The 14,887-nt window shown below is 42.0% G+C and overlaps 1 protein-coding gene across 1 annotated transcript in view; it reads right to left on the bottom strand.

Moving 5' to 3' along the window:
• PTPRB (protein tyrosine phosphatase, receptor type, B) overlaps nt 1–14,887 on the bottom strand; it is a 65,169-nt gene that overhangs the window by 17,145 nt on the left and 33,137 nt on the right. Inside the window, exons 11-21 of the mRNA XM_009887830.1 lie at nt 13,888–14,151; nt 12,648–12,911; nt 11,421–11,684; nt 10,417–10,680; nt 9,244–9,513; nt 8,318–8,581; nt 7,224–7,487; nt 6,557–6,838; nt 5,077–5,355; nt 3,128–3,277; nt 1,627–1,870 (exon numbers count right to left, since the gene is read on the bottom strand). Of these exons, the coding sequence (XP_009886132.1) occupies nt 1,627–1,870; nt 3,128–3,277; nt 5,077–5,355; nt 6,557–6,838; nt 7,224–7,487; nt 8,318–8,581; nt 9,244–9,513; nt 10,417–10,680; nt 11,421–11,684; nt 12,648–12,911; nt 13,888–14,151 (2,809 nt within the window). The remainder of the gene's footprint in view (nt 1–1,626; nt 1,871–3,127; nt 3,278–5,076; nt 5,356–6,556; nt 6,839–7,223; nt 7,488–8,317; nt 8,582–9,243; nt 9,514–10,416; nt 10,681–11,420; nt 11,685–12,647; nt 12,912–13,887; nt 14,152–14,887) is intronic.

Genomic DNA, 14,887 nt, shown 5'->3' with positions numbered 1-14,887 from the left:
CCGTTTGCATTCTGTGTCATGGGCAGTGTGGCTGCTGTCCTTGCCAGTAAAGACTGAGGCAAAAAAGTCATTGAGTACCTCAGCTCTGTCTCTGTCCCGTGTAACCAGTTCTAGTGTTTCCTTCCGGAGAGGGCCCACATCTTTCCTATGCTGACATACTTAAAGAAGGATTTTTTTGTTTGTCTTAATGTCCCTGGCCAGATTTAGTTCTATCTGGGCTTTAACTTGTCTAACCTGATCCCTGGCTGCTTGAACGATTCCTCTGTATTCCTCCCAGGCTACCCACCCCTGTTTCCACTCCCTATAGGCCTCCTTTTTCCTTTTGGTCATGTCCCGGAGCTCCTTGTTCATCCATGCAGGCCTCCTGGCTTTCTGTCTGCCTTCCTCTTTGTAGGGATGCATCGCTCCTGAGCTTGGAGGAGGTGATCCTTGAATATTAACCGGCTTTCTTGGGCCCTTCTTCCCTCCAGCGCTTCATCCCATGGCACCATACCAAGCAGATTCTTGAAGAGGCCAAAATCCGCTCTCCCAAAGTCCAGGGTGGTCAGTTTGTTGCACATCTTTCTCGCTGCCTCAAGGATCTCGAACTCAATATACATAAGATAACCAAAACCTTTCCATTGACCACAGAGTTCTTGCTGCAGGCACCTGAGTTAAATGCTACAGATGGGAGAGCCCAGATAGTACAGAAGAAAGGCTCTGAGGTACCCTGGCGGAGGTAACAGATGGGACTCTGGCTGCTGGCACACACAACCTGACCATGCCTGAAGCTGCAGTGGGGAGAGGACTCAGGAATGCTTCTCAGTGGGGAGATATTTTCCCATCACATGGCCAGACCAGGCTGTGCTACTGGAGAAATGTTCAGTCTTCTTGGTTCTCCTGGTAATGTGGGTATTTCCCAGATTGAATTTTTGGGAAATGTGCCCTAATGAGAGCAGCCTCGATGATGATGAAGCAGCTGAGAGGCCTGATGTGCGCTGCCTGGCACATGCCTTCTGTTCATGTGGCTGTCCAGTGAGCAGCTTGCAGACTTCTTGGGAGAGTGTTTGCCTGCGGGAAGGGCATGCCTGAGCTGCACTGGAGCTCAAGTTTGGTCTCTCGGCCTGCATAACTGCTGAGCCTGGTCTTGGCAGTCACCCTCTTCCACACCTACAGCTAACCCAGGCCTAGCTCTGGAGCCTGGGGATGGTGCCACGGGTTAGAATAACCTCCAGATTCTTCTAGCTTCTTCCAAAGAACTGGTGTGGGGTAGCAGTGCCAAACAGACTGAGGGAAGCATGCTTGCCTTGTACTGTTAAGTAATCTTACTTAGGTGATGGTTTTAAGTCTTTCCAAAGAAAGATTTAGCAGCTATAGGAGAGCTCCCCATCAAGTTGAGGGAAATAAATAAGCCTATTCACTGCACTGAGTTTTGTGCATAATTAATTGTGTCATTCCCACGCTAGTGAAGGACTGGTTCATACCTATGGAACAGGGGCATGGATAAAGCTTTTATAAATTCACAGTGAAACACAAAGAACTTGGTACAACCCAGTTATTAATCTTCAGAAGCTCAAGTGTATCAGGCATCCAGACTGCACTATGACTACCAATGTGACAGAGCACAACTACCAACATAAATCTAACCTATAAGCAGTCCGAGGCTTTAGAGGTCCATCGCAGAATTTTTGCTGATCTGGATCACACCTTCCTCCCAGATTTTCCATTTCTCCTCCAAGCTTAATGTCAAAGCTTTTATAGTCACTGTCAGGGTTTTCAGCACATCTACTGGCAAAATAATTTGTCTGATAGATGCGTATAGAGTCGTTGTGTTTGTACTCCAGGTAAGAAGGTAATGGGTGCTGCTCATCAGGCTTTGGTCCTTCACTACCTACATCATGTGCAGAGAAAGACAGAAGGTTTACATACCACAGCCATTAATGTGATGCAGTTTATAGGCTCAAGCTGTTGACAGACAAATTCTTACCCAACTTTCTAGCACTCCTTTGAGGCAGCACAAGCTACCTTGTGAATACAAAGCTACAGTGGTTAGGGTGCCTTGTTTCTAGTACCAAACTTGCTATTATTTTTCTGGGGAACTTCAGACAGGTTTCCTCACAAGACCTTAGCGCAACTTTTCCAGATACAATGCTGCAATAAGCATGCATGGGTTGAATTCGGTGCTATGACATTTTTTCCCTGTGCTGTTGGTGGGAATCTCTATGACCCAGAATCCTGGATCAGCTATTTCAAAATGCAAGTGAAAAAAAAACAAATCCACATACTGACAAGTCTTCTGTATAGACAGAAAAGCTGCAATAAGAAATGACAGGAGTCCCCTGAATGGAAATTCACAATAATGTGTAAAAGACTCAGGTAGCTAAAACCATGGAAATGAGTAGTCCCTTTCTCAAAGAGCTTTATAACCTGCACAAACGTGACAAAGACGACAGTGGAAATACTATCTGTACTATTTTTCCCCAAGGGCTGATGGACAGAGAGATTAAAAAACTTTCTCAAGGGTCACAAAATATGTCCCGGCATGCCAGTAAATGAAGCCGCTTCTAAAAACAAGGTATTAATTGTTGAGACATCCATCTGTTTTGTCACATATAGGTCAACTGCAGAAAGGGAAGTTTACATGCATGCTATGAGGGCAATTTCTGTTCTGTTTCACAGTGTTGCATGCAGTCATTTTCTTCAGTAAGCAACCACCACCTGGGAGATGCTACCTTTGCCTTCTCAGCATGGCTTACTGAGGTTCTCCAGAAGAGTTCCCTTACTGTTCTCACCTAACATTTAGAAGTACCTTTTGAGATCTGTGCATAGCAAGGACGTTTCTTCTGTGTCCGCTGCCAATGGTATCCAACATAAGTCTCCTACTGTGAAAAGTTCCTGAACGTACATGAGACCGTTAACCTAGAGTACAGAAGCTAACTACTGCTTCCAGCGCTGCAATTGCTACTGACCCTCTGAGAAGACTGAGTTCCTAAATCCTCAGGTTAGGGAGCAGGTATAGATCTGAAAACTCTATGAAACTGAGCCACTAGATGAGGAGATGCTCCTTTGCTGTGTAGTGATGGAGGTGTACCTCCCCATGTAACTCCTGTAGGCTATAGAGAGAATGGTATTAAATCATCACACTTACCATCAGCCTCTCTCACAACCACAGTAAAGTATTTCACAGCTCCATTAGTATCGCTAAACCAGCTGCAGTTAAAAGTAAAGTTGATGGAGGATTTGGTAATCAGCACCTCTTTTTTGTTCACGCGTATGTCTGGAGGTGGCTGAGGGGGACCTGAGTAATTAAAAAAAAAAAAAAAGAAAAAGAAAAAATTTTTTAAAAAGAGAAATACATTATCTATGTATTTGCTGTGAGCTAGAACTAGTAAGGGAAATGCAACTCTTAATAGAACTCAGCTGACTGGATGCAAGTCTCTGATTCTATTCTCTTTGCAATCAAGAAAGTGTCTTCACCTCCCACAGGGAAACTGCCAAAGGATGAAGCAAACCAGTAGTGAATTCACTATAATAACAGTGGCAGCTCCTCAGTAGGAATTCCTGCAGAAGCCCACGTGGAAATGCATTAAAGTCTTGCTAAATCTACGAAATCAGAAATTGCAGCTGCTAAAAATGACACAGGTTTAATCCAGGTATTTGGAGGTCACATAGCACACTCACTACAGGAAGTTACCTATTTTAAGCATCTAAATTTCTGCTTCCTTTTCCAGAGGAACAGCCCTGAGTCAGCCAGACACAGCATTCAACTATAGAGTACCATCTTCCAGACTGACTGCAGAATTCCATAGGAAATGTTCTTCATATGATAGAAAGCTATACCTCAGTGACACAGCAGAACTAAACTGGAAAGCAAAGTACATAGGGAAAAACCTTCAGAAAACCAGTGCAGCAAAAGTGGGGATTTTAAGGATCTACGTTGTTGAATCTTTTAAAAATTTGTGTTACTGAAACTATATTGCATGGATGGGAAACATATCAAACATGTAAGCAGCTGGCTAAACTTCAGAAAGTTTTAGATTGCAAAAAGAACCAATAGTTCACACATTTATATGCTGTTTAACTAAACCTCTTAGATCTACAAAGCATAGCTACATCTCTTTAAGTTCCCTTGAGGTAGGGCCTCCAATGTTAACCAGAGCCTGGGAGGGCAGCAGTATTCAAAACGAATAAGAACAAATGTCAAACAGCTAACCTTCAAATTCACTAGCTCCAAAAGCTAGCTCCAAAACCAAACATAGTTTTTATGACCTAACATGTCACAAAAATGTGGCTTTTAATAAGCAGCTACAGAGGCATCCCTGAAGAGGCCTCCTGGCCATCCTGTCATTTTTGAGAAGTTTAGCCCTGGAGCGTTTCAGGCCCCTGCGTTGTACTGTGCCACTGAATCTAGAGGTACTGCAAAAATTGGAGCAGCTCTAGGGTCAGCAATGGCAGGCTGTTGACCGTGGTGACACCTGGCAGTGCAGAGGCACCAGGAGATGCTGTCACTATCCTCCATTCAGCAGCCTAAGGGTGGAGAACCTGCAGAAGCTGTTTCAAACCATATGCTTTGGAAATCTGCGATCTACCCTCAGTTCTATATCTTACAGGTGATTTGGCCAGGTAGCATCTCAGAAGAGTGTACAGAGAAGTCAAAGAGGATCCAGTGCCACAATCCAATATCCCTACTGAGGGATCACTTTGCTGAGGATGGCCACCATTTGTGAGGGGAAACAGCCAGGCACAGGAAGCAAAGCAGCAGCCATGACGACAACTAAAGATGTGGGATGACAAGGACATCTTTGGGGCTGAACATCAGAATGACAGGATAATTCTTTATGTTTCTCAGGCTATATTTCATGAATGAGCCAAATAAGCAGGTCTGGCAATCTAATGAGAGGCAACATCGTTAAAATCCTGCGTTGTCTGTTACAAGAGGGACCAAAGAACACGTTCACCCTATTTTGGCCATCAGATTATGAGTGCCACACACTGGCAATTGTGGAGTTCAGAACTCCTTTTGCTGTCTAACCAACATAAACAATTGCTTATTGTTGCTCACTGCCTCCCTTCACGGCAACTCTGAATTCCACTTACGGTCTATCATTGTGATGGTGCTGTCTTCAACTACTTCACTCGTCATGTCTGCAGAATGCACCCTGATGGACACCAAGTATCGCTTGTGGGGAACAAGGGTCATGATATTAAGCAGAGATTTGTCTTTTTCTATCCTTTTAGAAAATTCCACTTCACGAGTGTCCAGTTTTTTGCATTCGACGCTATACCCATCAAAGTCAGAATCAGGAGGAGTCCAGGAACACGCAATGGCAGTAGAAGTCTGGGGCCGGCAATGAAGGCTTTGTATCTTGTCTGGTTCTAGAGGAACATTGAGAAGATGAAGCTTAGTGGGAAAAGGGACAGGCATCATACACTCTCTGCTCACCCTACGGCCCCTAGATTCTGCATCAACCATTTGATTAGAGGAGGAGGCTGGGAACCAGAATCCCCATCTCTCCTGCAAATGTGCACTGCCTGACTATTAGGCAAGGCTGTCTAACTCATTTTAGCCATCTGAAATCAGATTTAGTGACATCAGCCTCATGAGGTTTGTGAAGCTTCAGTAATTAATTGTGAAAACAAGCAAACAAAACTACTTGCTGAAGTCTTAACAAGAACAACAACAATGGAAATCAGTGGATTTCTAGAACTCTCTTACAAGTTATCTGGAGGTTATGTGGGATCACCAGTATCAGTCAATACTGATACTGTCATCTTTGTGACTGACCTGGTTTCCTGGGTAGCATGTGGTGTGTCCATATTACTAAAGCATACCACAGAGGTATTCTTTATTCATGTAATATTGGAGCACCATCTATATAGCATGTGACATGTAACAAGGATGGGACTTCACTTGTAGATGGCAGACATCCACAATTAAGTGATTAAATACAGGTCACAGAGGTAGCTATGCTCTCACTTTAATTAACATGCTGAATGAAGTCTAAAAAGCTACTCAGCTTACTAAACATAGATGTCAATTTGGAGCTGAATCCCACCTCAAGTGACATGAGGGTTTGCCAAGGCTCAGTTATTTTTACAATTCCAGGTCACTTTTTCAAATCAGCCTGCTACTGAGCTTGCTAGAGACAGCTAGAGATGATATGGATCCACAGACAGATAGAAACCCAGAGCAGTGAAACCACACTGATTCTAGTTTCAAATCTAGCACAGCAGGGTTTCATTCATCCTTCCTGCCTGATTGTTCAGAAACATTTTGATTATTTCAATATCCTACTGTCAGACAAGTATGGATATTCAGTCTTATTTTACCCCTGAAACTGCTTGATTCAGGCTCTGCAACCAAAACAGCCCCACTCTGGATGTGAAGTTTGCAAATGTATGTCCATTTTCAATTTGTAAACAGTTGACCTTGCACACAGCAACAGATTAGAGTCTAGCTGAATTCATCACCAGCCATTCATGAATTTATTAATGGAAATTACTGACTGCGAAAGGAATCGAAGTTTTAACAGTTTTGCATCTTCTCCAGCTGGGTGCAATGGAAATTGTTACTTACTTGTTCTCACACTTGCAGCCTGTGACTGACTGTATGTCTTCCAGCTCTCGCCACTGACCGTTCTGACACTGAACTCATAGAGTCTTCCTGGTCGCAGGCCATAGATGATGCGTACTTTTGATTTACTGCTGCTGTAGGGATTGAATACTGTGAGGGGATCTTTTGGAAGCCACTGCAACTCAAAATCGTCATAGTCTGTCCAGTCTGGAGGACCCAGCCAAGTGATTGATAAAGAAGTATTTGCAACATCAGTAAACGATACAGTGTTAGGAGGGCTGGGTGCTACACAGAAAGAGGGGGCAAAAAAAAAGAAAAAGAGATTCTTAACAATTTTTTTACACAAGACAAATAAGATGAAACATGCATTATTTTCTTCACGCATCACAAAGTGGTTTATATTATCCTGCATACACAGCCAGATACTACGTGTGCACTGATGGTGCTTTCACAGACATTACATATTCCCGAACCTTTGAAAGAAACACAGTTCTGAACAAAATCACACTCTATTGGCTTAATACCCTTAAGAGATATCCCTTATCTTTACACCTTCAGTGACTCTTATAATAAATCTTCCCTCAGAATAAGTCTGTTGCATAGCTGTGAACTAATATGAATTCTGAAAGATGGGACTAAACAAAAATCCCAAAGCTTTTGTGTCTTTTACCTGTTCTTCCTTCAGCGTTTGCTGTGTTGGTCAGGTCACCACTGTGAGTCACCACAACCAGAGTGTACTTCCTACCAGGAATGAGCCCCTGGAAATGCCACTCTTTCAGGTCTTTCCTGTGCCATGTTTCTTTCTGTGTCCCATTTGGGTTGTAAAGATTCAGTTCATAGAAGTCAACATCTCCTGCTGCTGGACCCCAGGTGAACCACAGACTGTCTGTCGTGTTTCGGTTCGATGCCTTGAGACCAACAACTGGGGCCGGTACTGAAAAAAAGGGGATAGGTATTATGTTGTGTAGAAGATTATTAGGGTAAGGAGAAGTAACAAGGTCAAGCAGACCTTACACTTATCCCACAGTGATAGCCATATAATGATCTAGAAAGCAACCACAGCTGGCCAAAATGCCAGAAAGCATCAGGAAGTGTATCTCAATAGTTTGCTTTCTTATTTTGAACTGCCACTGTCCCAAAAAGAAGCTGAAATGTTCATAATAGACAGTTTTGCAAATGTTAAGCAGCTTTTTTCCAGTCAGTGTCTGGAAACATCCAATTCTGAGGTAGTGGGAGAAAGTGCACCACAGTGGTACACAGGGGTTACTCTACAGTGCTTCAGAGGATAAAGAAAGGTTTCACAGAGTGCCAGGGCTGCTAGAGCTGCTTAGGAAAAATCTGCTTCCCATGTGTGGCTGAACAAACATGGAGCTGCAGCCAGAGATCTTCATGGGAGACAAGTTTTATTTCACTGGTAGACTGTCTACCCCATTAACCCTACTTGCTTTGCCCTTTTGTCTTTTCCACTCATAGACCAATAATGCTTTTAAGATGGGAGGCAGCTGTTTTCCTTTAAGGCTTATGCAGCACACATTGGGATGTTCTTCTCTTGACCTGAGCACCTAGGAACTATTGCTTCATTTCTCCTCTTGTAACAACATCATTCAAAATTGACCTTCTTCTTTTTCTAATGCTTTTCATGTATAAGAGCCAATTTTGATATTTCTAATAGTTGCTCTAATCTAGCATGAGCATCAGACCAGCTCATTGGTGTCCCTCATTAGCACCGCACTGGAGACAGATGATTTTCTTAGATGTTCTTGCCTGTTCTTCCAAAGACAGATGACTCATTAGTGAGGTCTCCACTGTGGGTAACAATCACCATTCGATACATCCTGCCTTGCCGCAGGTTCTGGAATGAACACTGCTGGAGGTGCTGCTCTCCTGAAATCCTGTCATGAAGGGATTTGTCCGGGTTGTATAGGAAGATGTCATATGAATCAAGCTCCCCTTGTGAGGTGGTCCAGCTGAAGGACAATCGGTCAGTGGTGTTCTCTGTGACCTTCAGATTTGTGACAGCTGCTGGAACTGAAAAGAAGAATAAATGCATGAGTAAATACCAAAGTGTCCAGCCACTAAGCTGAACCTTTAATAAATAAAGTAGAGAAACCTTTAATAAAGTAGAGAACTCATGGCTGGAATACATTTCAATTAAGCCACAAGGAGCTAAGCAGTGTCAACAGCAACTTTCAGAAGCAAGGAGAAAGCATTTATGAGGTGCCACTGAGTCTCTCCAATACAATGTTTGTATTTCTCAGCAGGCCTGGTTCTCCAGCCTGTGCTCCCACAGAACTGTCCATTAGTTTCTACATGAAGTGTTAATTGAGTAAAGACTGCAAGACTTGGCTCTAAGTTGAGAGGTGTGTACTCGCATCAAATACTGCACCAAGAGCCTTAAGACTGTGAATTAAAAACTTGATGACAAAAAAGCATTCATGTAGTTCCATAACAGATAGACTGAGGGAAGCATTCAGCACTTCGGTTTAATATCCTTATTATGAACCATGGCCACATTATTACGCTAACAAATTTCAGATTCACATACCAAGCACATAACAGGAAAATTAACACATAAATATCTGGAGTCTGTCCTTACTGGAAACATTCCAGAATCAAGATACACAGACAATTCATGTATTTAATGATATCTGACTGAGGGAGCTATAAATAAATCAAGATGTTCTAATTACCTGTTCGGCCAACAGTTTCTGCTCGTTTACTGAAAAGTCCGCCACTGACTGTCAAAACTTGTATTTTATACTTCTTGCCGGCTAACAAATCTTCAAATTTGTGCTGTTTGGCAGTAGCTGGCTCTGATTTGTTGCTCAGGAGGATTCCTTGCTCATTCAAGAGCAGAATGTCATATCTTTCAGCTACACCAGGAGCTTTCTGCCAGGTTACTAACAAGGAATGACTGCTGTAAGCATGATGGGCTAATAATTCCTGGACAGAGGCTGGAACTGGAAGCAACAAAAGGCAGGACATTACCAGGTGAAATACAGACCATTCAATACCCAACTGTGAATACAGTAACTAATAGAGAATATCTTTACACATTTGCATGTCCACTTGTGGGAAAAGGGATATCTGTGCACGTGTTTGCACAAGCAAATAATTGCTAGACATAAATACAGTCAGATTAAGTTACAGAACATCATGGACATGTGAACTGGGCATGTCCAGAAGAAGCAAGAGATAAACATAAATTATAAATTATCACAAAAAGACAGAGAAGTAGAATGAGATGAACTGACCGAAACAGTTAAGAAAGGCATGTAAAAAAGAACTGAAAAATAAAGAAGTGGTAAATTGGTGCAAAATAGTGCACAGAATAGAAAATATTAGCCAGCAGCTGTTGCACAAAAGTCAAGGCCACAGCAAACATATGTATGTGCTAAAGAGAGAGGGTGGATTAAAAACAAGGTGTTCCACTGTCTGTGTGTCCTGACACACAGTATACTGGGGCAACACATTGTCTAACAAGCCTTGACCATGCAATGGGCTCTGCTAGAACACAGTATTTGACTATATGGAGCCCTGCAGATGTATGTGTTGGATGGGTACAGCCACAGGACTGGGAAGGATTAGAACTGCATTCATCCTACAAAGGCACACTTCGGGCTGGGACCTGAATTCCACACACATTTACCCAGCTAAAGCTACACATGTGACAAATCTCACTGGTATTAACAGAGCCATGCTTAAGTGTTTGCAAGACTGAGGACTCATGCTCTTTGAGATAAATGCTTCTTGTGAGTCTGGGTCCCCCCATACCCAAAGGTACGTTCATAAACATTATTAAATAAGGGTCATCTTCTGAGAAGACATCGTGCAACTTGCTCCTTGTCTCAAAAGAAACGTACTTGTTCTCCCAAAAGCTGCTAAGCTGTTGTGCAAGGTGCCACTGTTAGATTGCACCACCACCTGGTACTGCTCTCCAGCTTCCAACTTGTGAAACATGTGTTCAGAGACGTGTTTGGAGACACTCTGGGAATCAAGCTGACGATTTTGCTGAAATATAGTCACTGTGTAGGAATCAACATCTCCACCTCCAGGAGTCCAGCTCACTTTCAGGCTGTTTGTCAGGCCGTTAGGTGACACGTGAATGTTTCTGACCGCACTTGGAACTGGAAAAAAAAAGGAACACAAAGGCACCTGCTCACAAATTTCCTGTTTGATTGAGAGTTTTTAATTCCTACTTTTTTATGGTGACAGCAAATGATTCAAAGGACAAAGAACATTTATATGTACAAGTAATTTCACTTATGGGTAAACACAAGTAAAGCTGAAGACATTTATGTAGGATTGTGCCATTTTAGAAAAGCAATTCTATATGTTTACAAGAAGAAAAGTAAAGAAAATGTAAGTTAAACAGAAAAAAAAGATTGTATGTTCTTTTATCTGGATAACCTCCCTCTTTTCCGAATGATGCTTTAGAAACATCTCAGAAAATCAAAGCTTTTTATGTACACTTACTTAGTAGGCATTTTTCAGTCTTAATCTCGCCCATTCATTTCAGGTGGGTAAACAGAGGCGTAAAATAGCTTAAGTGATTTAGCCAGAGATACTAAGCAAACAACTGGCATGCATGGGATAACAGAAACCCAAACACTGACATCTCAATACCATTCCTATGCAACAAATCAAATTACTTGCCAATAATCAAATATTGGTGCCTGTGACATTTGTTTATTACGCACAGACAAATCTGGCTGAAGTACTACTGTGATTTTCAATGAGATCTGCCGTCTTTGTGCCAGTGTTGCAGGAGCTCAAATAAGATCATAGTTTTCCCTTGATTTTCTGCCCCTCATTCTTTCCTCTAGAGAAGCCTCAACACATTTTTAAATACCACATTATTTCTTACTTGTCAGGCCTTCTATGAAAGTAGCACGTTGTGCATCTCCACTGATTGTCAAGACAAGAATTTTGTACAGACGTCCTGGAGTCAGAGCTGTGAACCAATACTCCTCAATCGTGTTCCCAAGGAAAATGGGTGGGAAGATCTTCATATCATTGAAAAGGAGCTGAATCTCATATTTATCAACATCCCCCTCAGCCTTTGACCAAGTTACCTGCAGATCTTCTGTGCTCCTGTTACTAAGAGTCAGTTCCTTCACTGACTCTGGCACTGAAGAGGTGACAAGAAAGATAGGAAACTTCTCAGTACTTATTACCAGATCACAGCAAAAAGATAACAGCTCTGAAGCCATAGTCCTGAGCTAAAACTTTTCATTCCATTCCCTAGGAAAAGCAGTAGATTGCACTTATTTGCAAGGGTTGCTGTTTGTGGTCTGCACCGTATCTAACACTGGAAGGTCCCATTTCAGAACTGGGAGCCCACAATCTATCAGCATAAAAATAATAAACAAATAATAACAGAGCCTGCAGGAAGTTTGCATAGGCAACAAAAATTGACTATGATCTGCATGTACAACATATGTGGTGCAAAGAGACCTGAGCTAGCGGAGACCTGAGGCAAGCTGTCTATGTGATGCAGCACCACATTGCTCAGTTCCCAATTCCTGCCAGTCACAGGTCAGTTATTTTTGCCCAGTACTACATCTGTGTTAATAAAACTGGTTTCTTAGCATGGCTCATTGGCTTACATGCAGTGCTAGGTGAAAACGGGGAGATTGCATCCAGATCCTTGCTGGCTCACAACTAGCCACCTTATCACTTTTGCCCCACACTCTCCAACTCTTGTTCTTGGAGTAATTTCAGTAGAGTGAGGTCTAGCCTATCTTCTTCCTTATACATTTCCATGACCAGAAAAAACTGTCTTGTACATTCTGGCCTAGCTCAAGCATAAGTACTAAGCTTTTCTGGAAAACTGTACAATTCTTTTTTTCAGTTTTCCACATTTCAAGATTTAGCTTTTCAAGTTCACAGCACAGGTCTCTTCTTTCACTTTCTATATGTCTGCAACTTAAACATTGGTCATAAACTAAATACTGCTGTTCATATTTGGAATGACACACATTCGAAGAGTCACACTCAACATTCTATGTTAAAATCATATGAGATTTTTGAGCCCAGGTAAATAGAAAAAAATCCTGGAGTGTCTCAGGATGTTTCCAGGGTGTTTACTTACTTGTTCTGCCATAGACCCTTTCACTAGTTTCGTATTTCCCACTCTTTGTGCTGACTGTGACACTGTACTGCCTCCCCGGGACCAGATTAGTGAACACACATTCATTTTCATCCTTTGGGACACTTTTTGTTTGGATGAAATCATTGTTGTTCTTGATGATCACTTCATAATTATCAAAATATCCAGAGGCGTGTAACCAGGACACCTTCAAGTAGTCACTTCTGGCGGAATTGCTGACAGTAAGTCCCTGAACACTTGAAGGGACTGAAAGAAAAAAATGCAATTAAAAGTTCAGAAAGCCATAACTTCCTGAAGTAACAGGAGTTGCTGTAGTGAACTATATTTGTGGTAATTACCACTTTTCTGAGGAAGTTGCAAAAAGACCACAATGTAGATTTAAGCAATACCCTACCCTCTAAAACAGTAACTGCAGTTTCCATGCTGCTTTATATCATATGACAATAGTTTGCCTTCCCAATTTTTGGTCTTTCGGAATTTGGTCAGTTTCGTTTATAGCAGTCAGTTCCACAGGTTCGCACTAGCCCTGAATTTGTTTCTCCTTATTTAAATGGCTGTTCCTTGGATTTTCACTTACTTCATGAGAAGACTAAAACTGCACTAACTTGATACCTTCTGTCATTTTAACACCCCTTAGCATCTTTCTTTTATTCTACTGCTTTACTGAGTGCAAAGTCTCAGTCTTTTCAGTCTTTGAGGAAGTTTTAAAAAGTTTTCCATCATTATTGCCACCTTGCTCTGAAATTTCTCTACTCCTGTTATAATCTCCTTGAACACTGCATAACCAAAACCATAGACATGGGTGTTACGTGACCGAAAAGAATAGACATGGGTGGTACTCGTTTATGTGACACCTTACTAATATTTTAGTAGTTAGTTCCTATCCCCTTCTTTCAGTGTTTGAGTAACTTTTTAGGGGGATGGTCTGTAGAATATACTTGAAAAGCCAAGTAGAGGGGTAAAGGGCAGGAAAATGTATTTGAGTCAAAACTGATAAAAGATTTCTGCTCACTCACAAGGATTGATGTATGACTTTTATGCATGCTAAAGTAATTTTCTATGACATAAAGCAGTAGTTGGGGCATAAGAGTAAGACTAATTTTATGGTTTGACCCTCCAACCCCTACTCACCCATCCCAGTTTGGTCAGATATTGAGAGATCATTGATAATGCCTATACAAAGTGGTTACGGCAACTGGATTCACTCAGAGGCTTTCTTTACCTGTTCGCTCCTGGCTGAAGGAATAATTTTCATACTTTCCACTCTTCGTGGTTATCATCACATTGTAAAGCGTCCCAGGAGTAAGGCTGCTGAAGGAGCATTCACTGAAGGATTTGGAAATGGTGAGAGTCTGAACAATCTGGTCATCGTGAGAGAGTGTTACCAAATAACTGTCTACATCTCCAGAAGCTGGCAGCCAAGAAACACTGAGGTAGTCACTTCGACCTGAGTTATTTACTGTTACTCCAGTCACGCTGGAAGGAACTGTGCAACAAAGAGGAAAAACCAGAAGAGCTTTAACTAGCCAATTCCTATCGTTGTGAGAATGTCTGGAATGCCAATCTGCAAAATAAGCAGTCTGGGACTCCTGAGAAGCTCTGCACTGACGCCACTCAGCACCAGTCATCTGCTTTTTGGAGTACAGTGAAGGAAATTGTCTTTGGTGGCACGATCCCAACATTTCTAAAATCTCAGAAGATGAGTTATCCTCTCAAGTTGCCATTCATTAGTAATAGCAATAACTACTGAGGCTTGCACGAAGCTGAGGCTCATAAAAGAATGTGTTTCATTTACAATGAGTTCTCTGACGCCTAGTGGCCAAAACATGAATGCAATTTGTTTTCAAGCCAGCAAGGTGAGCTCAAAGGCTCCACACTGCCACAACTACCATCACTCAGGTACAAAATCATTAGGGTTATTACAGGGGCAGACCTTAATCATAACTAACTGCCACATTTTCACTGGACTCTGATGCACTGAACTAACTTACATCAGTAGAAGGGCTGCCAATCAGCTGTCAAAGTAAAAAATATTAGCAGATTTTACAAAATATATCTATGTACTTCAAGCCTTTTACTGTTATCCTTTCCTTTTTTTTTTTCTTCTTTTTACCTGAAAACGGTTATTTTCAAGGGGAACATTGGAGCAAACTGCAGAATGCCTGGCCTTTGCCAAATCCACATAAAGGGTGAAATTGCAATGTGTTGTCAATTTTTCCCTC

This window comes from Charadrius vociferus, unplaced genomic scaffold (genome assembly GCF_000708025.1).
Source record: "Charadrius vociferus isolate BGI_N301 unplaced genomic scaffold, ASM70802v2 scaffold125, whole genome shotgun sequence".
Lineage (NCBI taxonomy): Eukaryota > Metazoa > Chordata > Aves > Charadriiformes > Charadriidae > Charadrius > Charadrius vociferus.
This window is presented reverse-complemented; position numbering and strand designations above follow the sequence as displayed.